This window comes from Opisthocomus hoazin, chromosome 7, assembly GCF_030867145.1.
Source record: "Opisthocomus hoazin isolate bOpiHoa1 chromosome 7, bOpiHoa1.hap1, whole genome shotgun sequence".
Classification (NCBI taxonomy): Eukaryota; Metazoa; Chordata; class Aves; order Opisthocomiformes; family Opisthocomidae; genus Opisthocomus; species Opisthocomus hoazin.
In genome coordinates, this window is record NC_134420.1 from 7,151,050 (window position 1) to 7,176,603 (window position 25,554).

At 41.3% G+C, this 25,554-nt stretch overlaps 2 protein-coding genes across 6 annotated transcripts in view; one reads left to right on the forward strand and one right to left on the reverse strand.

Annotated features, from left to right (window-relative positions):
• Positions 1-6,832, forward strand: part of ANO3 (anoctamin 3) — a 155,012-nt gene extending 148,180 nt beyond the window's left edge. For all 5 annotated transcript variants that reach the window (XM_075426381.1, XM_075426384.1, XM_075426380.1 and 2 more), the window contains exon 27: positions 276-6,832. In XM_075426381.1, coding sequence (XP_075282496.1) covers positions 276-458 — 183 coding nt within the window. In that variant the 3' untranslated portion in view covers positions 459-6,832. The remainder of the gene's footprint in view (positions 1-275) is intronic.
• A 2,597-nt stretch (positions 6,833-9,429) lies between these two features.
• SLC5A12 (solute carrier family 5 member 12) lies at positions 9,430-24,044 on the reverse strand. The gene is made up of 15 exons (XM_009936016.2): positions 23,688-24,044; positions 21,669-21,734; positions 20,646-20,697; positions 19,276-19,343; positions 18,076-18,230; positions 16,869-17,009; positions 15,347-15,476; positions 14,925-15,013; positions 13,622-13,734; positions 12,890-12,957; positions 12,433-12,519; positions 11,622-11,800; positions 11,292-11,395; positions 10,954-11,075; positions 9,430-9,582 (listed from the first exon to the last, which is right to left on the reverse strand). Exons 1-15 carry the CDS (start codon positions 24,042-24,044, stop codon positions 9,430-9,432), a joined length of 1,884 nt encoding a protein of 627 aa, XP_009934318.2.
• Positions 24,045-25,554: the final 1,510 nt, after the last annotated feature.

A 25,554-nucleotide genomic window follows, 5' to 3' on the forward strand; every position in this document is an offset into this window, starting at 1 on the left:
AAGTGGCGTATCCTGCAGTCACACCTTAATTTAGGTCACTAGCGATACCCTTAGTTTTACTTCTCAGAAGACTTCAGCGTTTTCACATTTCTGATAGACTGCTCATTTACTCCCGTGTGTGTGTGTGTGTTTAGTAGAAACACAAAGCAGTTGCTTTTCAGTCATAAATTGAATCTCAGTTCCAGTTTTGCCACAGGCTTTTAGGCCCTGAAATGTGGATCTAGAAATGAATATTTATGCATCTTTGAAGCAATTATTTTTGTTCTTCTTTTCAGCACCTTGTTTTTGGAATAAAGTCTTTCATTGCCTACCTGATTCCAGACATGCCCAAAGACTTGTGTGACAGAATGAGGAGAGAGAAATATTTAGTCCAGGAAATGATGTATGAGGCTGAACTGGAGCATTTGCAGAGAGAAAGGAAAAAGAATGGGAAACAGTACCACCATGAATGGCCTTAGTCACTACCATGCTGCAACAGAAACACTGTTTGGAGTTGAAGAGTGCAGTTACAAAATGAAGTCAAGAGTCTGGCATCAGTGCATGAGATTCGTGGTGTGTATACGTTCTTGCTGGGCAGTACAGCTGGCAGGCTTTGGTGGGACCTGGAATATAGATGCTTCCGATGAAGAAAATGAAAAGCCTTACCTGTAACTGGTCTGTGGTGAGCACCAAGGAGAACTGGCACTCAGGAATGTGCAGACGGATTAAAAATTTGGACACTCTGGTTTAAAAAAAGGCAATGAATTTTCATGCTGTTCGTGAAGATACTAACAGCGTACTGAAAATAACAAATTACCTGTGAACTTATGCATTAAGGGCATGACTAAAACCAGCTTACATGGTATCCTCTACTTCTGCAGCTTCTGATTGCTCAGCTCCATTTGTAATGCCTCTGAAGAAAAGAGCAATTGTTGCCTTTGTGGCCCTAATTTGATATAAATGATCTTTCAGGCTTACTGTTTTGTCAGGTTTGTCCTAGTCTCTTGTTGAGATTGTGGATGTGGTCCTGCCCTAAAAAAGGGGTCTATGGCTGCTTGATATATACTATGCAGTTTAAGATTTGCACATCAGCGTCATTAATTTATCCTTCTAGTTGAAAACCAAAAATTCTAAATTCAAAGAGAAAACAGCAGCACTAAGAGAACGCATCGTATTGCTCACATTGCAGCTATATTTGAAAATGACATGGCTGTTGAGTTGTCTTGCCGCTTTGGTGTGCGGAAAGGCCACCTCCACAGACGTCCAGTGTGAGAGAACTGTCATTTCCATGCTCTGATGTAGCATGCAGATGTCTAACTGCGTTGCTGTTGCCTTTGACCTGTCTGGGCAATGATTCCATGACTTCACAGAATGCTAACTTGAAATACTCTCATACAGTGACTTCATCCTGAATATACAATTAACTCTTTATAGTATGCAAGCTTATGCAGATATATATCAGACATTCAGTATAACATTGTGACTTGCTTGTTCAGGGAAGGAGAAGCAGAGCACTTTATAACAATGCTCTTCTTATTGTAATAGTAAATATTCCAGTAATGTGCACTTCTTTTATTGGCCTAAATAAGTCGAAGCATGGGATTTAGATGCAGGCAGATATGTATAGAGATTGTATATAAATGCACACACACACAGTGGTTACTTTTAGATTTTTTATTATTATTTGTATGCCTTCTTACAGTTTTGGGGGGTTTTTTGGATAAAATCACTATAAAAGGTAGATGTTCTTGTAAGAAATCAAATTTCAGTTTTTATGTGCGTACAGCATACATCAGTGTTGCTTATGGTTATAGTCACATTTTGGTGATGCAGTTCTCTATTACTAACATTTCATAATGTCAGAAAAGATAAGCACTTAATTTAAACAAGTGCGCAGGGCTCACTTGCAGAGAAGGGAGTGGAGAAAGTCACAATCATTCTGTTTCTCATGTACAATTTTAAAACTACTTCTTTATGTTGGATGAGAAAAATTTAAAAAACAAAGCGTCAGCAAAGCACAGTAACTAGAAAGGCTGCAAATTTTAACATTATATTTAGGGTTAAAGCTGCAGCAAAATCACTGCTGACAGATATGTAAAGACCTGAATTTTTGCTACTTGCAATACCCTACTGAACCAAAAAGTATGATTCCAGTATTCAATTGCATGTATTAGCACAATTATTTTACTTTATTATGCCATATAAAATCAATTGTAAGAGTCAAGAGCCCGTCAAAGTGGGTGAGTATGAGTATCTAGGGAGCCTAGCATCAGACCTTAAGTTCTTTAGTCGTTTCACCATATTCATGAGATCTCTTGATTAATTCCAGCTCTCTGTCACCAGACGAGGCAACTATAGGAGTATCTACAGTATTGCACAAAGGAGGAAAGAAATTGAAAGGTATGGTCTAATCAGATACAGTACCTATTAGTTCTGTCATAAAGGGCTTGTGGAACTCGGCTTCCCATATTTTCGGAAAGCTGTTTTGTTCCTCCATGTTCTGAGTTGTGCATGAAGTTCTTCAAGGAGTCCTTATTGGAAATAATGAATGCACTCTCCTTAGTGCTTATAGAATCTCTGCATTTGATTTAATTTATTGTCTCCCTGTTTCATTCTGTAGAATATCAAGCACTGTTTGACAGCATTAACCATGTGTCACAGCTGCTGTTCCTGTGCCACATAGTGATAGTACTTCAGTTCTTCAGAAGGTCACAGATGAGGTCTCTTTTTAATGTTTTCTCTAAAAGCAAAATGCCTTGGCTGGCCCAAGGTATAAAGATACAGGATAAAATTAGGCAAAAATCAGAAATATTGATTGATTGTTTTATACTTTCCTGTTTCTGCCATGGATGTTAGCACGTGTCAATACATACTTAGGCAAATTCCAGTTGGACTTTAAAAACACATAGGGAAGAAAACCTTTTGTATTTGAGGTTTAAATCTGTGTATTATTAATGATTTTCAACACTGGTGTATGAGAGTATATTAAAGGCAAGTATGTAGATCTGACATTGTGCGTTTTACTGGAAAAGCACAAGAAGTTTTGGACAAGTACTGTGTGTGTTCCTTTGTTTTTGGAGGACATCAACAGTGTCTCAAGGTTTTGCCACTAGCTAGCCATTTGCTTAAGCTGAGAAAACTCTTTGGTAGACTTCGTTTAGTATGCTGTTTGCACTGACTGCACGTTATTTTACTCAAGTATAAGGCACACACTGTCCTCAGGAATAATGTATTTTATGAATGATCTTTTCATATTCTAAATATTGTCTTTCCAAACAAATGACCAGTATGAATAGACTACGCATGCAAGCTGCATTTGTGAAATCTGACAAAGCTTTAGAACCTCAATTTGTGCAAAAATGCTTTAGATCATTGCAGATCTAATCTGTGATAACTTTGCTCTATGCATGCGCCCTTAGAGAGACTGCATGAGCAACTAGATATTTTTAAATACGAAGGAGTAGTCCAAAATGTCTTAATTATTCCTAAGAAAATTCCATGTCTTCATCCAGACAAAAGAAGTTTCCATTTCGGAAACAGCAAAAAGTCCACATACATTATACACATCTCATTTCTTATGACTTTTTATTCTAAATTTGTGCCTAATGTGTGAGATCTGAATTCTGGTGACTGAAGGAGGAAGAAAAGAATTCCGGTTCATCGGCCGTGCTACTTACAGGTTGCTTCTTGGAGCTCAAAGTCCGTCTCCATATGGACGGATGCAGCAAGAGCTCAGTATTCACAGCAGAGCACTAGCAGGGTTGCCTGACGATTGAGCCCAGGGTCTCTAGTTGTTACGCTGTAGTTCAGTTTCCTTACCAGAAGCGCAGCACAGTGAGCGAGCATCCTGACAGAGTACTGACATTTGGAAATAAGGCAGACCGCGTGATGGCTATTTTTTTGGTTTTCTTTCCTAGCTCTTTTTGTTAAAGGATTTATAGAGAAAATTTAGGTGAACATTAGGGTTAATACTGGTGATGACAAGGCTAAGATTTCCATAGCGGTGATGGACAATAAGTGGGTTCCTGTTAGATGTTTCTTTGGAAGTACGTATCTTCATTACTACAAAACACACATCAGCTGTTGCTATGCCCTTTTCTGACACCAAGCTGTCTTAAATTGTGTTCTGAGGATTAGTTAGGCTCAATTGTGTCCTGTTGAAAGCTCAAAAGAAAAATATCTGGAGGGCCTAGTGAGAATAAGTTAGTAGGTACATAACTTAATGCATACATTCATAAATCTCCTGAGGTTTCCTTCATGAAAAGTTCTGCACAAGGAAAAATATCTTGGGAAACACAGCTTTAGGGTGAGTGTTAATATGGGGGAAGGCAAGAACTTTGGTGGTACTTTATTCTTAATGTGCCATTAAGATGATCAGTCTAACAGAAGTAGTGCAGATCTGCTGTTCCCTTGGTGCAGCTTCTTCCACTGCAGCCTCCAAGTCGGAGAGCTGCCAGAGGGAATTTCTGATGCTGTGGGATCCAGTGGCGTTACCTGCAAAGTGCTACGTGGCATCTTGGGATTTATTAATCTTTTGCATTATATCACAGTTCATTCAGGGGCAAATTAGTGCATACATGTTTAAAAACATCATGTCATTTTGATTAACTGAAAATGATCCTTGTCCATGAAATGAAAAGAAAGGCTTCTTACATAATGAACTTACAAGTGCCACAAGTTTTAGTGAAAACTATTATAAATAGATTTTTTACGTACGCTGGGGAATGGTCCTATCCATAAAACTCATTTTATACGAACAGCTAAATATGAAAGCAATAAAGTTAATGGAAAAATCAATCAATCACATTTTGTATTAAGTGCTACATAGGAGAAAAGGGACAGAGATAAAAGCAGTGGTATCAGCAGTCACTTCCAATGCAGTAGTACTTCCAGAAGCATTTTATTTTATGTAATCCTCATAAACTGCTAATGTTTCTTATTTGGGGATAAAGGTTGGAACAAGTATACAGCCAGCCTTTCATAATAATGTTTGTGTGGTTTTGAGGCTGACACTAGAATTCAAACAGAATTCCACGTTTAGACAGACTTGTTATTTTGTTAGTTCCAATGCATACTTTCTCTGGCTAAAGTGCACGCAGTGACACTTTTTGAAAGTGTTAAAGTGACTTGCAAACCTAAATTCCTGCGACGGAAAATTTAGCAGCTTTAAAGGATCCCCAAGTCTTTTCATACCCAACCTTATTCTCGTGACCCCCCATGTTCTGCTGGGGTAAAACGCAACAAGCCAGCGTTTTGAGGCTGGGGATGAGCAGAGGAGGCAGACGGCTCCTCTTCGCTTCAGCAAGTTTTGCTCCAGAATCCCGATCGGTTCTGCAAAACGAGGGGTTGAAGCTGGAGCAGGGTGACAGCCCTCCTGCTCGTTTTCCTTTTCTCTTCTGGCTCGTTCTTTACTTATCCTCAGTGTTTTATTAAATGATGACTTCTTGCTGACAGCCCGATTTCCAGGGCAATTCTGTAGCTGCAGAATTTTTTACAGGCTCTTTTGGGATGTCCCTAACTGAGAAGCCAGAGCAGAAAGTGCACAAATAGTAGTTTGTCTGGCGCGTTTTACGAGTTGGTATGTGTCGGATGGAGCGCTGCGAGGAAGCACGGGGCGCGTCTGTGTGTGTCCTTGGGCCACCCGTTTCTGGGTCTGTCCCTTCAGCCGCTCTCCCAAGCACTACATTTTGCAGTGCTGATGTCCCTCCCTACACGCACACAGGCATCCTAAATACCCTACACAATCCAAGCATTTTTAAATTCATATGAATAGACTCATATTGACAATTTTTGTCTAATACTGACATTGCAACCACGTTTACCAGGAATTGGTATTGGCATGATTTTGGCGTAATCATGATAGCACAATGTTACCACAACAGCACAAAGTTGTAACAGCACAACAAGGCACTGTGGAGAAATCACTTCGCTATTCCATGTTATGCAGGAACTTTTTAAATCCAGGACTGGCATTTAGTCTGGAAATGTTAATGGTGTGTTCCCTCCTCACTGCACTGGAAATTACCTTGTGTTAGTTCTGTTGGCTTGCTCTAACTCTTTGCCATAACCTCGTTAATGTTCTATGTTCTCTGTAGTTTGCATTCTTATTGCCATGAGCTAGTTGTTAGGATGCTACTAGGTGAGAAATTAGGATTAAACCCAATGCAGTCTAAAGCCATTGAGATTCTAAACACTGAGAACACAACAATTTTTCTGTTAATAATGAAAAAAAATTCAGATCGTCTTTTTAATTTGTGTTCTGTTGAGATGACTCCGAGTTTTGTATCAAAAAATCTTCCAAGCTATTGGCTCTAATTTTTACCTAGAGTAGTATCACTGAAATTTCAGTTCTTTGAAATAACGTCATGTAAAATTTAACTGAAGAACCTAGTTCAGTCATTTTTTACTCTGATAGGCCTGGCTAACTTGCAATATCATGATCGTAAAAGATTTCTTAAAATGTGTATATATTTGAAATTTATGTAATATTTAAATACAGCTTGGTTTCTAAGGAAGGAATGAGAATAAAATTTCAACTATTTTTTCTATTCATAAATCCACACTTTGTAAGTAATATTTAAAATAAGATCATGGTGCCACAGAGCGTTTCAGAGAAGTTGACTTTTATGCACTGCAAGCTAGAAGTTCCTCTGACCTGTCAGCTTTTGGTTTCTTTTGTGTTTTAAGATTACTTTTAGAAGCCTATATGTACCCCAGAACTGAAAAAATTCACTGAGGAAAAAGTTGTCGATCTGATTAACTATTGTAAGACACTTTTGGCATAAATTTGTCTTTGAGATGCTGTTTACTTTATCAAGGTTTACATGTACAAATGCAACTACTTACTGTATCATACACATTTGACTATTGCATTTTTTCAGTAATAAACTTGGATATCTTTGAAAGAGACTTTGAGTTTCATTGTTCCAAATATTCAAAGTTAATTAAAAAAAAAAAACAGATACATTTGAAAAGTCAGTGGTTATGTGCCTTCAAACCGTAGTATTGTAAGGGAGTAATTTAATGGTTAAACTTGGCTTGGCCACTTGTTTAGCTTTTAACAATTAAATACTAATTTACTGTGGTTTCCAGACACATATAGACTCACTTTTCAAATTTTCGATCACTTATGGTCTACTGCTTTCACTAATGACTAACAATTTCTTAAATTTAAGCACTTGTTTTAGAATTTACATATTCCTAGCTTCTTAATGTCATTTTTTCAACTCAAGCTCGCCCTTCTCTGGTAGGATCAATGGCTCGGGATATGAAACAAGAAGATAAGATCATAACTGTAAGCGACACTGACCTGAATATTTGATCAGAGTGGTAATTTTTCTGAATTCCAATTTTTCTAGTCCACATCCTTAAATCTTTGTAGAAGAGTGAATAATGAACTATTGGTTAATGATTTTAGCCATCATACGTAAGTCCACGTGTTGGGACTTAATAAAAATTTGTGGAATGCCTGGCTCTTGTACAAATACGGAAAACACTTGGGCTCGATGAACAGCTTCAGTTGAAACAAAACTAATCCAAAAATATGAAGTTAAAAATAAATTCTTCAGGATTTTTCTTCAAAGACAGTTTGAGAGAATGCAATTCCAGCCAACCTGACTCACTGTTTTGACGTTAAATGGACGAACGAAGATTCTCTTTTGTGGCAAAGGACTTGGAAAGATACAAAGTCTGGAGTGAATCCAATATAAAGGTGTTGCTAAACTTGTGGAAAATATACTGAATAAAGCGAACTGTGCATTTTGCATCAAGCAGTGCATAAGAATACTGCAGTGAGTAGGCATCCTAAGAAGTATTTGGAGCTGACTTGGTTGTTTTCACAGTTAGATGTCTCTGAATCAGATATCCACCAACTACAAGTAGAGAGGGCTTTTTTTTAATCCACCCTCTAACTATGTAGCTTCAAAGTGGTTTTTTGAACCACTTTCACGCGAGAATTATTTTACATCCTTAAGCATGATAGTTAGGCTCTCCTAATATAACCTAAGTGATAATGTGCGTGGCCATGAGATATAAATTATACAATAGCTTGACTTACTGAGTTTCCATCTCTGCCTTGCTAACCATTCTGAAGATGGAAGCACAAAAGGAAAGCATGCCATGCAAGACAGCAGGCTGCTAGCCGAACTCAGCTGTAGACTTTTATGAGATTATAAAAATGGTAGAAAAGAGATTAACGGAAGTATTGACTTAACTCTCAGTTTGTTGATAAACTGTCCTGCGCAAGCAAGGCAGTGTCATTTACAGACTGCGATTTCTGTTCTCCGATTGAATATGCTGGGACTGTCCCCAGAGGCAGGGCATGAACACAGTCAGGACAAGTAACTTCAAGGACCAGGCTGACCTAGATCTACACTGTAAAGATGGTCACTGAGAAAGCAAAAGCAACAGCTGGCTTCTTAAAGCAATGTGAGCTAAATGTCAGCTGGGTCTGTAACTGAGAAGTCTGTGATATATTCATTCAGTCTGTTTCATTCAATTGTGAGTTTTGTTTATAAACAAATACATTAATCCAATAAACTACATCCAGAAGTTTATCAAGGCGAGAGGTGGTCTGTTGAGTTTGATTTACAACAGGCAAGTTTTAGAGGAAACGTGTTTCACTGAAACAGAGCACTTAGTGGACTAGGTACCTTCTTCCAAGACATTTCACTGGACAGATTATTTTGCCTAATTATATGTCTTTTTTCAAAATTCATCATGGATTATCAATTAGGAGGCATCATCACCAAATGTCGTTTTATTTTCTTTATTGCAGGTAGTAGATGGATCTTTCCAAGGTGAACAGATGTCCTTCCAAGACTAGCATGGATAAAGAACTATCCTGAATTCAAAGTAAAATTTGTTACTCTCTCCTATAGCTTTTACAGTAAGATGTTATAAAGATATACGAGTTCCACAGAGGAGGCAAACATGATTAACTCTGTCACTAAAAGACCGGTCTGGTCTGTACAATGTTCCTGTGAGGAGGCTTTTTGTGATAGCTGGGAATAGGCAGAGACTACCGCAGCCTGACCTCCCTCCTCTCCCCTCCATCCGAGGGCAGTTCACAGTCTCGTCTCAGTGAGAGACCTCAGAAGCTTATCCAAAGTCTTGTTTTATCTCAAGTTCACCTCTGCTCGTTTCCCTTCAATGACTAGGTACGGAACAGGGCATGTGACACCGATGCGTTGCAGCTGCTTCCGAGCAGCAGCTTCCACAACAAGATCCATGAAACTTTTCTTCTGGAATACCAGTGCTGCCAAAACCCCGTTGTCCAATAATTTCCCAGGTCTGTCACGCAGTTCATAAATAAAAATCTGGCCTTTATTGCTATAGAGAGCAATTGTTCCCTCTGGGTCATCTACAAGCTGGTAAATGCGATAAAGAGAGCCCTTCATTTCTGAAGCTGGAGAAATAACATTTGATTAAATGTCCCTTGTCCCTCAGCTTCTAGAGGCGAGATTCTCTGCTCGTATTAGTATAGGATTTTTCCTCAGGATTGTAACCAGGGAAATGGCATTTGTTTTCTCTGTTGATATCGTTCTTGGAGGTGTCGTCTGTTCTATTTGCAAGAACATTAGGCAGATTTTGTTCAAAGTCCACCTGAAAAAAAGAAAGAAAATACCCTATTACTTTGAAGCCTGTATTCACTGCTTTTTTTGCTTTGCTTAAAGGGTGTCTTGTTGCATTTTGACATCCTTTCATATAAATCTGAGGAATTACTTCATAAAATGACTCTCAGACCCAGAAACAGGCACTCTTTAGTGCGTGTCCACTCCATACAAGACCACTTCCCCTATGGAAAGTCTTTGGAAAAGCAACAAGAACATCTTCTCACGATTCTGTTCATGTAAAACTCTTGAAATGTGCCCTCAGTGCATTCCAAATCACTTAAATTTAGGTTTTCATTTGAATCTTTATCTGCATTTTAGTGGATTGGCTTATCATCTGGCCTACGCTTGCACGCTGCAACTTCTTGATTCATGTTGTTATTCTACATTTTAAGCAAATATAAGGGGATAAATGTGTATGTGACATTTTTTTAACTGCTTTTATTGAGATTTTTTTTGTCCTCCAGGAAAGTTCTAGATGAAGTCTGTGCTGAGCACCTAAAAGCCAAGTGAAACAGCTGAAGCAAATCTGGAGCCACAGCTGTTCTCCAAATTAAACTGTCAACTTTAACCTCAAACTTAATGCAAGCTGGATGGAGGGACCGCTTCCAGGTTATCACCAAATACTGAGCTGTGCAGCTGAAAGATTACTTTCAAGATTTAAAGGTACATGTAGAGTACTCTACAGGAGCTAAAAACATACATATTGCTCTATGTCTCTTTTCTAAACCTAGCTAAGGTGGAGCCACGTCGATTCTCTACAAACTGTTGCAACGGTGCAAGAAAATAAGGTGCTTGTAGTTTATGGCTTGCTAACGAGCTATGGAGCCCTGAGACAGCTGGAGAGGAGAAACCCTGGACAGAGGGAGAAGCTCTGCTGGGTCTGGAGGTGTGGATGGCAGCAGCAGCAGGAGAGCTTCGTGGACGGGTGAGTGCTAAAGTCTTTCTCCACGTGCTAGGTGGGAGGAGGCAGTAGCTTGGAGAACTCCTGCCTGGAGTGGAAAGTGCGGTTTTTTCCCCGCTCAGATGCCGGAGCGAGGAGGGCAGGGAGAGGGAGGTCAGCCCCAGTTTCATGGGCTGCTGGCCATGCCAAGGGCTGTTTGTCTCCAGAGAACCTGAGTCCCTGTGTGCTGCACTAACAGGGAATGGGTGACCTATTACTGACTAACGCTGAGCGGGAAGGCTTGGCTCGTCTCATTTCCAGTCTCTGGTGCCTATGCACCATCCCTTGCGTAACTTTAGAAAGTGATTGCTGAAAGACAGTCTGCTCTCTGCGTGGACCTTGCCCTCCCGTACGTGCGTGCATATGCACCCACTGCTCCCAGGCCCTGGTGGGGCAGAGTTGGTGGGCTCACGCTCTCACCTCTGAGCTGTCGTGCCGCACGCCGCACCACAGGAGAGTCTGGAGTCTTTTGGACCAAAAGCAAAACAGGTTGCAGACTGGCTTAATTAGCTCGGGTGGGATATCTTCTCCTTTACTAGGTCCTGAAAGGAGAAAATACTGATACATAAGTCTGTGGGAAAACTAGGTGTGAGCCTTGGGAGCCTCAGACCAGGAGGTGGGGGGGGAGCAGGATCGGAGCCCGCTGCCTTCTCCTGAGTCTGTGTCTCATGAGCTGCTTGCTGGACTTCTTGGAAGCTCTTTTAACAGGCGAGTCATATTCTTGTGCAAAGGAATTTATATATATATAGAACACCAACCTGTTATAAAGCTGATCAGCAGCCCTGCGATGGCACAGCCTAGGCAGCCGATGGTACTGAAGTACAGGTAGGACAGGGAGTACAAGGTGTCTGCCAGCAAAGGCCTGGGAAGAGGCAACAACAGGGGAAGAAGCAGCTAGTGATGCCGAATGGGTATGTTCGTGCTGTCTCTCGACTGTGCCAGCAAAGTGCAGCCCACGCTGCAGTCGGCGTGGGACCTGGCAGCCGTCCGTGCTCCCAGCCCAGTGACCGGCTGCAGGTTGGGGCTGCACGCTGGGGCTGCACGCTGTGCCAGAAAGCAGGCTCCGGTGGTAATGATGGGGAAAATACCTGTCGGGAGCCGCCGCGGGAGCCCCCGTCGTCAGCGCCTCGGTGCTGTTAGCCAGCGTGCAGTTGAGAGTCGACAGGTGCAGAGGAACGGACTTTGTCGGTGGTGCAGGGTAAATGAAAGAGCCAGTGCCAGCCCAAAAAGCTAAGGTGATCCCAGCCAAGAGGCCGCCGATAGCACCCTCAACAGGGACGGAAAGAAAATGTTAAAGGTGATGGGTGGGAGGTGCTTGTCTCTGCCTGTGAGTTTGGCAGGAGCAGCCTATAACTGGTTACGGTCTCTGTCAGTGTAAAGCAGTTCTGTTCTCTCTCGACCGAGGTAAAAAACATGCTGATTTATTGCTCTCCAGTAACAAGAGTCGAAGCAAAACTGTGATCATCAAAACCGCAATACAGAGTTTAGTTTTACTTCTGGGTAAATGTGGTGGGACTGCTCGTGAGGCGATAAGAAACGAGCTCAGGTTGTGTTTTGCCTAAGTTAGCAAAGGCAGAGCAATTGAAATCTTTCTGTGCATCCCAAGGTGAACATAGGTTGGGGCGAGTGCTGAATATTTTTTTCTCTTGAACGAAAGAGAAGAAATGCAGAGATAAAAGTCCTTTTTAAAAAACCCTCATGTGGATCTAATCATCAATTATTCCACAGTTGGGTAGAGTTGGTGAAAAGGGACCTCTAAACAGTTCTTGGGCTCTGTCAGGCTCTAAATCTGAAAAGCAGCCTGGGAACTAAATCTAAAAAAACCAAACAATTTTCAAGAAGGAGTTTTAACCAAACAACATCAAGATATTTTCTTTTAAATAAGTATTTTTTTCTTACCTTCCAGTTAGCACAAGGAAACACAATTCCCAGGGTAAATATTCCCAGCATGGGTCCCCCGCACATTCCGTGGATGGAGAGGGAAGCCTGTGGATGCAGAGAAGAGGCAGGAGCTTAGTGTAGCAGCTGGAGGGAATGTGCACAGTTGTGGTTTCGGCCTGTAATTTTCAGTGGGAAGTGGTGAGGGAGAAAGGACCAACAGTGATTTCAGTGCACAATTAAAGAGAGAATCACACTCAGTATCACTTCCCAACAGTGAGTAAATAAGGAAGAAGTTGAGGGATATTTTTTTTATTCCCCTCCCCCCCCAGTTATTCCTCTCGGTAGAGTGTCCACAGAAATTGTTCAGGTAATCTAGCAGTCCCCAGGGATGTCAGCATTCATTGTTCAGTTCAAACATTCGTTGCATTTCTCTTCATTCGTGGTCAGTTCGCTGCATTTCTGAAGCATGAGATACCTGCACAATTCCTCCCAGCAGCGATGCCGCTGCAGCCATCGAAGTGCACAGGATGCCGTATAATATACCTGGAAAAGATCAGGCGGGGAGGTTGTCAGTGCTGGTTAATAGTGTGGATGATTTCTAATTCACCTGGTGTCTTAAAAGTGACCAGACAGCATGGAGGAATTTGCACTTTGGGCTTTGATGTTTAAAGCAGACCATTAAGTACCCAGCAGCATCTTGCAGGAAGTCTTGTTGGGTTTCTGCTTGGTTGGGTTTTCTTTTGAAGCAGAACTTAGCAATGAAATAAGTATAGAAGTTATGCCTCATGTAGAAATGTCTCAGTTTCTCTTGCCTTGAAATAACACTTTTAAAATAATCTGATGAATAAATTGAGCAATGATAAACAACATGGCTTTCTTCCTTTGACAACAATTTTAACTTTGTGGTAGACAAAACTCTGTATGTAGCAGTCTTGAGTAAAGTCTACCAAAACTCATCTTATTTGCTAGCATGCCTTGCTTTCAGAGGTAAAAATTATCTTTCTAGGTCCTGGCTCTGTTTCTGAATGAGTGTCTCTAGACATTGGTCTTCACTGCTCACAGAAGTGCTCTCAGAGTCAACTGAGAGTCTGAGACTATCAAGGCTCAGAGTATGTAAAATCCTGCCTGCTTTTCTCCTGTAGTAATAGCACCTGGGGAGATGGACACCTTTGCTGTTAAACAAATGGATCCCATCAGGGGTACCTACATAAGCCTTTGCTAATCCATGTGCTCATCTTCTCGGAGACATTTGGGAAACCTTTCTTGACCAAGTCTTCAAAGGTAACAGTTGCTAAAGCATTGATGCTGGCAGCTACCGTGCTGTGTAAATGGAGAAGAACGTTAATAGGACACAATATAACCTGAACTAAAGTTGTATTGATAGAGAAATGCTGGCTCTCGTTCAGCATTAATACTATAAAATGTACAGTGCTTGAAGAGTATTTTTCATGTATAATGGTGATGCTTGTGAGGTTTCTGTCCCTCCTGCGGTTGCTAGGGGCCCTGCTAAATGCTAGCCCAGAACAAGATAGAAACTCATCCTGATTGACCCTTTAGCCTACCAAGCTGCAAAGACCTTCAAAATATAGAATTGTTCCAGGATAAACATATTGCTCTCTTACACATCAAAGGATGTACAGTGACCGCTGGTGATACCCTGTTCTGCCACAAAGTGTCTGTTCTATTTTCTCTCTTAGCTCAAAAATATGGAACAGGAATAGTCGGACTTTTAGCTAGGTGAGTTAACCTATATTTGGCAAGTACTATCTCTGTGGATTTGTTGTGACAACGTGGCAGTGGCAATACCTACAGCACAGTGTTTAGTTAGCCTCTGTTCTTGTAGTCTCCTGCCAGGAGCAGCCAGTGCCTTTTATGCTTCCCTCCCCACCCCGTCTTTCTCTTTTGGTAGCTCTATCTTGCTGCTTCTACAGCTAAGAGTCTTTAGAAGCAGCCTGTTGGAGATGTGACTCTGGCATTTGAATAATGTCACTGTGAATTTGATTCTTCTCTCTTTCTGATGTCGTGTGAAGTGTTGATGTTTGGCCTGTAGAGGGTAGAAACTACAATGACATGCAGCACCTCCCTGAAGAACAGAGTTTGTAAAACTTCTCTGCTCAGACATCTGTCTTCCTAGTCTAATTCTGCTTCGTGTGCGGATAGGCTTGCTGAAAAGCTCTCTAACTGTGATTCTGTGGCAGTCGGGTTAAGAAAAGGCAATTTCACCATAAGCAGCTCCAAAGGTATTTTAGGAAGCTGAGCTCAGTTTTTTCCTACCCATTTGTCTATATTGATAATGTTATTCTAAAACATATTTGGGATAAAAAGCTACTGGAGAAGTGGAGCTAGTCTTTGGCATAAACACAATGTACTCAGCAAAGCACTACTGCTGCTGCCTAGAATGTGCTAGGAAAAACAGCTGGGCTTTTCTTAGCGTTTCGTGTTTTGACCTCCTGCTGGGTCCTGAAGAAATCTCTGGTACTCAGCTAAAATGTCATTGCAGATTCACAGACCTTAGCGTTCCACTGAATGCACAGGCGACAAACAGTCCCGGGACTCCTGGCATCGAAGAAAAAATGTCCATAACAAAATACGGCGTGAGCTGGGGTGGAAGGAGCAAAAGAGCAACACAAGCAATTAAGATTTTCCTGGGTAATGGAAGAGAAGTAGCTGCTTCTGAGCATGCTGCTGAATTCTGGTTTTGTTCCACTGAACATGAGGTGTCAGATTTTGAGCAAAGGGGATGTCGTTTGGCAAAAAATCACATTAGTGCCGCGGCAGTGCCAGAATAGATATATTCTAGCCCTGATTTGGCAACCACCTTGGTGCCTGAGCGCTGAAAGGACATAAAGCATCCCACAAAATTTGAACTGTCTCTAGACGTGCTATGTCTGGGCCCAAAGAAGCTCCTAATTGTAATAATGGGTATCTGTACCTGATCAGGTGCTGAAATGAAACCAGCAGTCCAGGGGTCACAGCTCTTGTAGTGAGAGTGCATCACCAAACCACAAAACACGGCACACACCAGGACTATCCAAAGACCCAATAAATTCAGGTAAAGTGCCCTAGAACAAAGGAGAGAAGCTGTTTAATACAAAATAGATGTAGAAAAGCTGTTACGAGTTAGTTATTTCTAACTTTTTAGAGAGATACCTGATCAAAGCTAGCTATATAATCTCTTAAAGACATCACCAGGATAAGAAATTGTGTGTGATGCTGATTTTAAAAGGCATGAAAATATACTGCCTCTTTATGCTCTGGGGGAAGGTTCTAAGTAATTCTCTACAGCTGGAAGAGGCTGATCCAAGACCAGTAATTTGTAGGCAGAACAGGCCACACCGAGCATTGGGTCTGTCCCTCTTGTCCCCTATAAGAGCAGGATTTTATCTGTCAGGAGTTGTTGTTACTGCTCTGCCTTTAAGCCACGCAGAGTGTAGTTTTGCATGGATTCTGTCGTGGCTGCAATGCTGCCGTGCCAAGTAACACACTTGGGGTTTTTTTTTCAGTAGTCCATGAAATAGATGTGGGTGACGGTGTCCGCTGGGAAGGTGGTGTGGCTGAGGTTCAGTAACCCTGTAGTTCCTGAGGGCTGCCAGACTTCACGTAGCCTACACCGTGTTTGGCAGTCACCTTACACAAGGTCTCATAGGGCCAGTTCCAGTTCAGAGCTGTGCTACTGGGACTCGAAGGTCTTTCAGGGCTTGTTACTAGTGATGTTCTCACTGTTGTGATTCCAAACATTTTTCAGAGACTGAATTTCAACAGGATAAATTCATATAATCCGTCATGACGTGAAGAAAAAGGAGTATGATTGCAGCTAGCAAAAAAGCTAACTGAAGGAGAAAATTACCACCTCTGTGCTTTAGCCAAGTGAGCAAGCAGTTAGCACTAGGCACAGGAAAAAATCTGGTTGTTTAGTAAAACGTGTCTGGCTATGCACACACTAACACAGAATTTAAGGAAGGTAGCGAGCTGGGGACCTATATGTCTGCATTTTGAAGTTTCATGTGGTTCTTTGCCGTTGATTCTAACTATTATTCTTCTGCTTTAGAGGTTTAACTTACTGATTTCATTTGATTTAGATCTTGACTTGTACTATAGTGCCCCATTAACTCAATAACCAATTTTAATACAATACAACATAAATACACTTCCAATAAAGCTGTAGATAGGACAACTTCTTTGTGGGCATCTTTTCCAGATGCTTGTGCTTCTGAGGATTAATTTGGCAGCCTGACCTCAAATTAATAAACTGCAAGAGATGGATGGCTGCCTGTTTTTCTTTCTGCATTTACTTGTGTCCTTTAGGGACAGAGGGAGTAAGACTCTCAGGGTGAAATTAGCTTACTACCACCCAATGGGATTCCGATATTTATTTAATATAACTGACAAACTGTTAGTATAATTCCACCTCAGTACGTTTGATTGCTAAAATAGGTTAATGACAGGTAACTTACAGTTTAGCGTGCTTTTCCGATTTGCAAGAAATACATCTCTGTATTGTGGACTGATTAACTCCATAGATCCCCAGCCACGTGAAGGTTCCCCCGATAACAATTGTCCAGAAGGTATGTCGTCTCAGAGGATCTATATCAAAGCTAGAACAGAGAAAAGCAATTCAGTTCGCTTATTTAAATGCACATTTATTTAGCAAGAGGCAGGTGATCTGGCAGAAATACCTGGTATGCCCTATCCTCTGAATCACAAGTACTGCATTGGTAATCCTGTTTTCCAGCACAGACAACATCTAACGTGTTTAGGTTTGGAAGCTTTTTTACTTTTATGTTGGAACATGTTACTATCAAGTCAGGATAAATGTATATCATGTAGACTCAGTTAAAGGACCAATTAATTGAGGTAAATTGCATTTATAAGGCTTTTTATGCTCAGATTTCAGTTCTGTGTCATATTGCAGCAACAGATCTGAGAGCCATCCTGCCTGGGACCCCGTCCTCTGCCAGAAGCAAAGCCACTTTCTAACTCTAAAAATCCTCCAAACTCTTACTTACATCATTATGATGTGTTCTTTCCTTTACATGAAATTGCTTCAGCTGCAGTGTTGTCTTTTTTTAACAGTGAAATTTCATTACTCAGTAATTCTAACTCAGTACATCTTTCTGCCTTGCATCTATCGTCTTTGCAATTCTGCTCATCTCGATAGGTTTAGCAGATAACAGTTGACCTTGCTGCTAGATTCTGTCAGTGACTTGCCTTGATCAATGAACTTTTTCAGTCAAGGCCACGAACAGCCAAAGGAAGGTCAGTTTGCTATCCCAGTGAACTGGTGCACTGTTGCTTGCTGCTGTGGTGAGTGTGCTTAAAATGAAGCTTCAGTTTTATGACTAGAAAATGAAAGATGTAATAGACAATCGCAAGGAATAATTGGGCTGCGTTTGTAGCTGCAGAAATAAAAATGGCAAAGCTCCCTTTCAGTTCAGCAGGGCTTTGATTTCTTCAAAGAGGGTAACAGAAACAAGAGGTAAGCTCTCCTGAAGGTCAGCTGCATTCCCAAGAACTGAAGAAATAGGGAATGGACTTCTCTGAGTCACCGAGGTTGTTCACCAGTAGTATAATAACAAGTCTGAGTATTTCTGGAGGAGTGAGGGTAGGGTTTCTGAACATTAAACACACAAAAAGAAAAGGTTTGCACCATTTGTTTCTTACTCAAATATGTTTAGTCGTGATCCTTCATAGGCTTCTTTCCAGACCTTGGCCGATCCACCGTTCAGAGTAGTTCCTCGAATCAAAACTGTCATGAAGCCAGCCACCATGACAATCATTTGAAATGCGTCTGTCCAGACAACAGCTTTTAATCCTCCCTAAAACAAACAGAAACTATATGCTCCCATCTTCTTTCCTGTTGTTGAAGTACAGCAAAAGGTAGAAAGATCCCTTCTTTCAGGAGCTCATGAGCTGTATGTACAGCATCTAGCAAATCAGGACTCTTAAACTGTGTATTCTCCCATGAAGGCTGTATTTTTGCAGGTCAGAAAATGACACAGACTCCAAACAGTTTGTCCACAGTCATAGGAGAATATTTGACCTCTAGCTAAATGCGCTTTTTTTTTTTTCCCTGCCTCCTTTATATGCATTTGAAGAACATATCATGATATGGAACACAAGCTGGCCTGTGTTCGTACTTCCCGTGGCACTCTGCGCACTTCTCGGAGTCCGGTGGTCCACAAATAACACAGAGAATTAACACCAGAAAGTCTGCACTCCAGCTCTCTTCCACAGCTACTTTCCTATTTGATCAGGTCTGTGCTAAAGTGACGTAGTAAGTGTGTTCAACAAGGGTGGGCTGAAATATGGAAGAAATTACTTAGTGGAAACAGTGACAGAAGTTAGGCTGTGTCCCGAGCCCCAGGGCTCTGCCGCTTCCACTGCGATGTTTGCCTGATTTGTAGTCCGGAGACTCCTGTTGCTTCCACTCGGAAGCAAAGGTCTCTATGACCTGTTGATTGTCCTTCCTAGGTTTTATCGCTCTGTTCTTGATCTGAGGCAGATTTTTCATTATAGTGTTTTTCAGTCTATAACTTGTAAAAGATACGAATCACCACCTTCTCAAAAGATGTCGTATGGCAGGGGAAGGTTATTGCCTCCTTATCTGGACTCTGCCTCAAGCTGTCTGGTTTAAACCTTGAGACATACAGCAGAGGATTTGAGAGGAAATTCTTTTTTTCTCCAAATAGACTTACTTATACCACAGAGTCCAAAATAAATTTATCTCTATGTTCTGCTGGTTTAAACTTCAGTCACTTGGACTGTATTTAGAAGCCGCCTTTCTGCAGTAGCCTGTCACGTGTGAGGAGTGGTTGAATTACCGGTCTGTGTTCCAGCTGTTCGGTTATGCCTGTTACGTACCAGAGTGCAATAGAAAGTGCAGACAATTCCTGTTGCAACCACAGAGGCCCAGAGATCAAATCCGGTGACTGTGAAACCAAAGGAAACCAAATGGTTAGCGAAACCGGGGTAGGGCATCTGGGTGGTAACAAAAAAGCTGTGATCCTTTAGCCTGAGAAGGATGGGATTAATTACGAATTTTCATCTTGTGTGTCGATTAGGAGCTTTGCTGGATTGTTCAGGTTTCTGAATTTACTGGATACTGTTTTGCATTGTTGTTTTCTTGCAAACTGGATTTAGCTAACTTTCAAGTGTGCAAAAGTAATACGTAAGAAGAATAATTATGCAAAGCAAAAATATCATTCCTATGGGACACGGCTTTAAAAGTAATGCTTTCCTTCTGTTTTTAGTCCAGAATTTTCTCTTGAGAAATCAAGTTCTTTGGAGATTTCCAGAGAATCTGAAGAAAAAGTTCTGCCTCAAACTAAGCTCCATTCCCTGCAACTAGGAATAGTTTAACACTACAGTGTGCTGCATTAAAACAATTTTTCACGTTCATTTTATTCATGAAGTTACTTTATATGAGATGTACAAATTTTTATTTGGCTGATATTGAAGTCTCTCCCACTGGGCATGGTTTGTAAGGGCAAATCTATTTGTCAGGGTTCTCTTATGAGCAAAGTTAGCATGGCCTAATAACAACCATGAATTGTCACATAAAATTCAGTTGAGCTCCAGTGGAAGGAAGCTCGGCGCTGTGTGAGAGGTGGGGTTGGACAAACTGGATGCAACTTGGATGACAAACAATGAAAAGAGCCTCTCAGTCTCTTCCCAGTTGATTTTGGTGAAATCAGGAGTTGAGCCGTGGTGATTCCTTATTCCTTCTGGCAGTAAAATGTCTAATCCCATCTGTCATGAAGGATACTGTATGCCTGGTTTGTGTAGATTAATTAAAGAAGTGTGTGGAGAGCAGCACAGCATCCAGCTCCAGCAACAGGGAATGGAGTTATGCCCATGGGAACCTGAACACGGGAGATAGGGAAGGGGGGTGTCAAAGTACAGAATACGGTCTTGGATCGTCGGCTTGTACTGTGGACTCTGTCAGGATGTTGAGAAATTGTTCATTGCTAACCTCTTTGGGTGGTTACTGAGTGCAAAGGAGAGCAGAATAGCAAATGTGGGGCTCCTACTAATGTACTGGTGTGCAAGGTTGATCTGGGGGGTCAGAAACACTGAGCTACGAGGTGCAGGCAAAAACCTTCTTACAGAACACTAGAATTTTTTGTTTGTTTGTTTTAGACTTCTTCATCCATTTTCCTCACTTCATTTATTGTGATTGTCTTGTGGTGTGGTTATGTGGGGTAGCCATGTAGTGAAGCATGGGAACTCACCTTGGTTGAGTGCCAGCGATGGAGCATAAACCACTATTCCTGTGTAAAGGATCTGAAGGAGAAAATGTTCATTACAAAAACATGTATGTGAGTGCTCAGTGATAAGGCTTTTATTTAGAGCGGGGATTAGAGAGAAAAATACCAGATCTAGGAGTCTCTTTAGATCAGCTTGTATTGTATATGGGTTTCTGTTTCGGTCTTTATAAAACCTTTCTGATGGAAGGACCGTTATCTGTCTTGATATTACTTATTTGACCCATTGTTAAGATGACTAGATTACAAAAATATTCTAGTCAAATAGAAAGAGGAGCTCTCAAGAAAACACAAACAATGATATAGAAATAAGTTGCATTGATCTTGGAAATTGATCTTCTATTTTTCTATTCAAAGCCTTTCAAGGTAGCTGACTCAGTGCACTTCATGTGTGTGTTATGACAGAACTGAGGGAGAAATAAAGCCTGGAAGTCAATAAGCATTCAAATCTATTGCTAAAGGTTTTGGAATTAATAAACTGGAATTAATGTAGAAAGAACTGTCTTCCAATATCCCATCAAATCCCATCTTTCCATCAAATATATAACTAATGTCATCTTTTGAGATGGTCCCCGCTGGAGCCATCACGAGGCTGGAGCTACCTGGGTGTTCTCCAAGGAGATGCCACATGCAACATGGGATAGCTTCATCCCAGTGTCAGAAATGGGTAACTGGTGAACTAAATGTCCCCAGTACAGCTCCTCTGGCTTCTCAACACAACATAAAGAGACCAAAACTTTGAGAAGCTGTGAGAGTTCAGCTCAACATCCATATGTCAAAGAAAACAAAACCAGTGGCTTTAATCCTAGAAAGGAAAAGTTAGGAAAGCAACCATTCCTTCTTTTTAACATTCACAGTCCAAGTGAAAAAATTATGAAAAAAGTAAACTCATTAAAACGTCTCATGTTAAAAAGTATGCAGTCCGAGACTAGTCCGTCAAAATAACTGATGAGTGCAATTAGCGTAAGCAAAGATTCAATGTCTTCTTACCGTCTGCAGGATGTAGATCAATGTTGCAGCAAGGCGGACAATCTTGTTAAATCTTAACTCCAAATACTAGGAAAAAGAGGAACCTCAGTAAATTGCACATGTAGCACCTGTGACACAGCTATTAACCTTCTGTTTGCCCTGAGTAACAGCTTGCTATGCAAGTAAAATTACTGCCAACTGGCACTACTGCTACGAGTAATGAGCAAGAGAGCATGACAGTATCAGGAATAACTGAAAGAGCCCAGGGGCTACAAGGAAAAGAAATTTAAACTTCAAACAAAAGTATATTCCAACTGTATGAAGAGGAAACTTGAGGTTACTTCTAGGAGAAGTAGCATCATTTCACTCCTATAGTGACAAAAGTGTCGGTGAGGCAGATGGAGAAGCAACAACATGGAGGCTTTCACAGTGCTTGAGCTAAGCTGACTTTTTCACTTGCTCTGTCTCAGTCTAAAGCCAAATGTGGACATCATCAACAGGGAGAGGCAAGTGGGGTTCTTAGTTGCACATGGAGAGGCATTCCCAATTACCGCACACTGTGGAGGTGAGCAGATCTCTAGCTCCAAAAGCCCAGATTTTAAGCCTGGAATCTCTCTGTTAGAGTCGACCAAAAAACCTAAACCTGCGTTGCTGCCCCTGTGGCAGCCTCCCACGCAGCCTTGGGTGGGCTGGGTGTCTCCTTGGGCCAGAGCCCCACATGCTCCCCAGCAGACACCAGGCACAGGCTGTGCAAGTCTTCGCTCGTTTGCAAGTCTCTAGGCGTAGTACCGCCAGAGCAGCTTCTTTCTTACTCGTTTTGTTCACATTCATCTTTCTTGTGTCTCTTGCATAATAAGCCACACAGTCTTCCATACAAATAAATAGCTAATTTTTGTAACTTGACTTGTTTCTAAAATAATTAATGAAGCCAGCAGAATCATCTTTCCTCCATGCTTGAAGCGACTTTCTGACTACAGTGACACCTTTGGTGGCTCAGATGAGAAAAATAATTCATTCTCTGACCTTCCACCAAAACCGGCTAGAAAATGCAGTTGGGTCTGGCAATAGGAATTAATGGTCAACTTTAATTTTTTCCAATCTGTAACTGAAATATTTCCAAATACCCAGGTAGAGCTGTTGGACCAAAGACCCCTCCTTGGGTTTGGACTTAGAGAACGTGAGCAGCCTTTCTGTTACCAGGAAGCTCTTCGTGAACTGAGCCGGCTTTCTTCATCCAATTCTTGCTTAGTTGCAACTGCCCACAGACAGGAGCAACCAAACTTGCAGCAGTTGATTAAAGTGATTAAAAGGCTATTCCCAAACGCTCAAAAGCTGCCCTGTGGGTGTGGAGATAAGGGCTGCACACTGTGCTCCTAGCAATAACATCACAATATTTTAACTGCTGACCTGTCTTATGAAGAAAACAGTGTGTTCCAGGAGGAATGCCAGGCAACAAACTCTAGAAAATTCGGCCGTCATTCATTTCATTTCCTAGAGAATCTCTGAATCATTCTCCAGCCCTGACTTCTTTTTTTTTTTTGAAAGAGACCTACCATCTTCTTCCTCTTTATCCCTTCCTCCCTCTTCAGATTTTAGATATCAGATAGTCCACTTTTATAGTAAATTGGACCAAACCGCTAGATCTAGACCAAGTTTGAGAGTATTGAATTTTGTTCATAAGGTCTGTCTTTAATACCCAGTCTCTAAATCAGAGCAGAGTAGGTAGTTCTAAGATGAAAAGTATCTAGATACGGCTTAAATATTTTCCATGTGTAACTTAATTATGTGCTGGTGTGTAAGCCCTTATCCCGTCTTTGCTATATATGCATAACAAGAGCTCTGACCCCTAATTTGCACTTTCAGTTATGCAATATAGTCTGAATAATGCAACCTATTTCTAAAAATAATTAATGTATCAATACCCTTGTTCTGTAAAACACTGCAGAAAGTCTGTCAGAGCTTTTCTCAAAAAATGTCTATGAGCATGATACTGACTTTTATGTTACAATAGTGCCTTTTCCATATATAATTTTTACTTACCTCGTAAGTGCTTGTAATGCCAGATCTGTAAAATATAGGTAGAAAAAGTTCGGCAGTAAAAATGATGACAAGCGCATATGAAAGGAAGAAGAGCACAAAGGATGCCCCATAGCGATAAACTTCCGAGGGTGTCCCCAAAACGGTGACTGCTGACATGAAGCTTGTCGTGAGAGAGAAAGCTATCGGTCCGCATGTCATCTGCCTACCACCCACCAAAAATTCCTTTGAAGTTTTATTTTTCCTCTCTTTAACTGCGAAAAAGACTCCAATGCAAGCACATACTATAAATAGTCCTGCAAAAACAACATAGTCCCAAGCCACAAATTTTTTGATTTCTGGAGCTACAAATTTTGACATAGCACCAGCTGGGCAATTCTCCGATGGAGGATTCTGGTTCTCTGGAGCTGGTGCTCTGAACAGATTAACTCAGTTGACAGCGAAGTTGAAGCTTATCTGTAGCTCATCAATGACAAATAATAAACAGAAAGACTATTCAGTTCTGAGACCTTTTTTTTATCCGCTTCACTTCTAAGAAGGAAAAAAAAAAAAAATAGCGAAGGATGAGTTAGGAATGTGCTGAATGCGCTTAGGCCCTGGCGCTACTGGTGCTTCTGTCAGGCAGGCTGGAGCGGCGGACTTAAGCTGTGAAATCTGTAGTACGCTCGCTTTTTATCTGTGAGGTTTTAATTTAAGGTTAAACATTAGTCTGACCCATTGACTTGGTCTGACTCTTTTCTAACCTCTCAGCATTTTTAAATAATAAAATGAGAGCAATAAAGAAATAAATAAAGGAAAGCTCAGCGTATGGACCTGTGACCCCACTAGTGAATTTGTTTTCAGAGAAGCAATTCCTTTGTACAGTTAAAAACTGAACTTGAACATCAGTGATAGGGTTCAGGATTGTCCTTTGACGTCCTAAGCATGCTCATTGGTAGACCCTCTGGAAGCTAAGGCTGCCTTAAGGAACTGGAGCCTTCAATGGTCAGAAGTAACAGTGTGCTTTCCCCCCACAGGCCGTAGCCCAGCCTTGGTGGGAACTCAGGGGTTCTCTAAGATGAGCAGAAGTGTGGTTTGTGCTATGCTATGTTAGAGGGTGACTTTCAGTTAAAAACTTATTTTTCACTGACCTCCGCTAACAGCAATATTACTTACAGCTTATATGGGTTCATGTGAGACGTAGCTTGTTTTATTTATCCATGCGCAACTTTGTCAGACCTGTGGGACAAGAGGGCCAAAGAGAAGAAGATTAGACAACAGCAATGCGTTTCTTAACCATGTCTTTCACATAATTTGAATTCCATTAATTAGACTTTCCTTGTGTTATTGTTTTTTAAATAGGTGAATATTCATTTTATCTCTATCCATGCCATGACAATACATTTTCCAAAGAAGCAAGCAATGACTTGTTATCCTGAAGGATTAACTTGTATAAAGAGGTAGCGTGTGGAGTCACAGCCCAAAAGGAAGGGTGAAGGGTACGACAGTCAAGAAAGAGATGCAGTAACCCGGCGTAGGCTTTAATAGAAAAAGTCCGTTTTTTCAGCCTTGTCTTGGCTGGGGATGGATCCCCACTGCTCCTTCTTGAGTCATCAGTAAATGGAGATGGTTTTGCTGTGTCAGTTGTACCTTGCAAATTAATGGGTGTCCAGACCTGAAGCCTTGCCTGTTCCTGTCCATCTGCCTAGGAGAAAGAGAACATGTACAGCAACCTTCATTGCTTAGCACAGAGTCAAAGAAAATCCAGGACAGCCCATGGCTGGAACTGACTTCTGTCCACGTGTACAGTAGAGGCTGCGCAATTCTCGTGGTTGATTTTGGTGAGACCGAGTGTAAAAGAGGGAGTTGAAAGGCCTATTTCTGCTGCAGA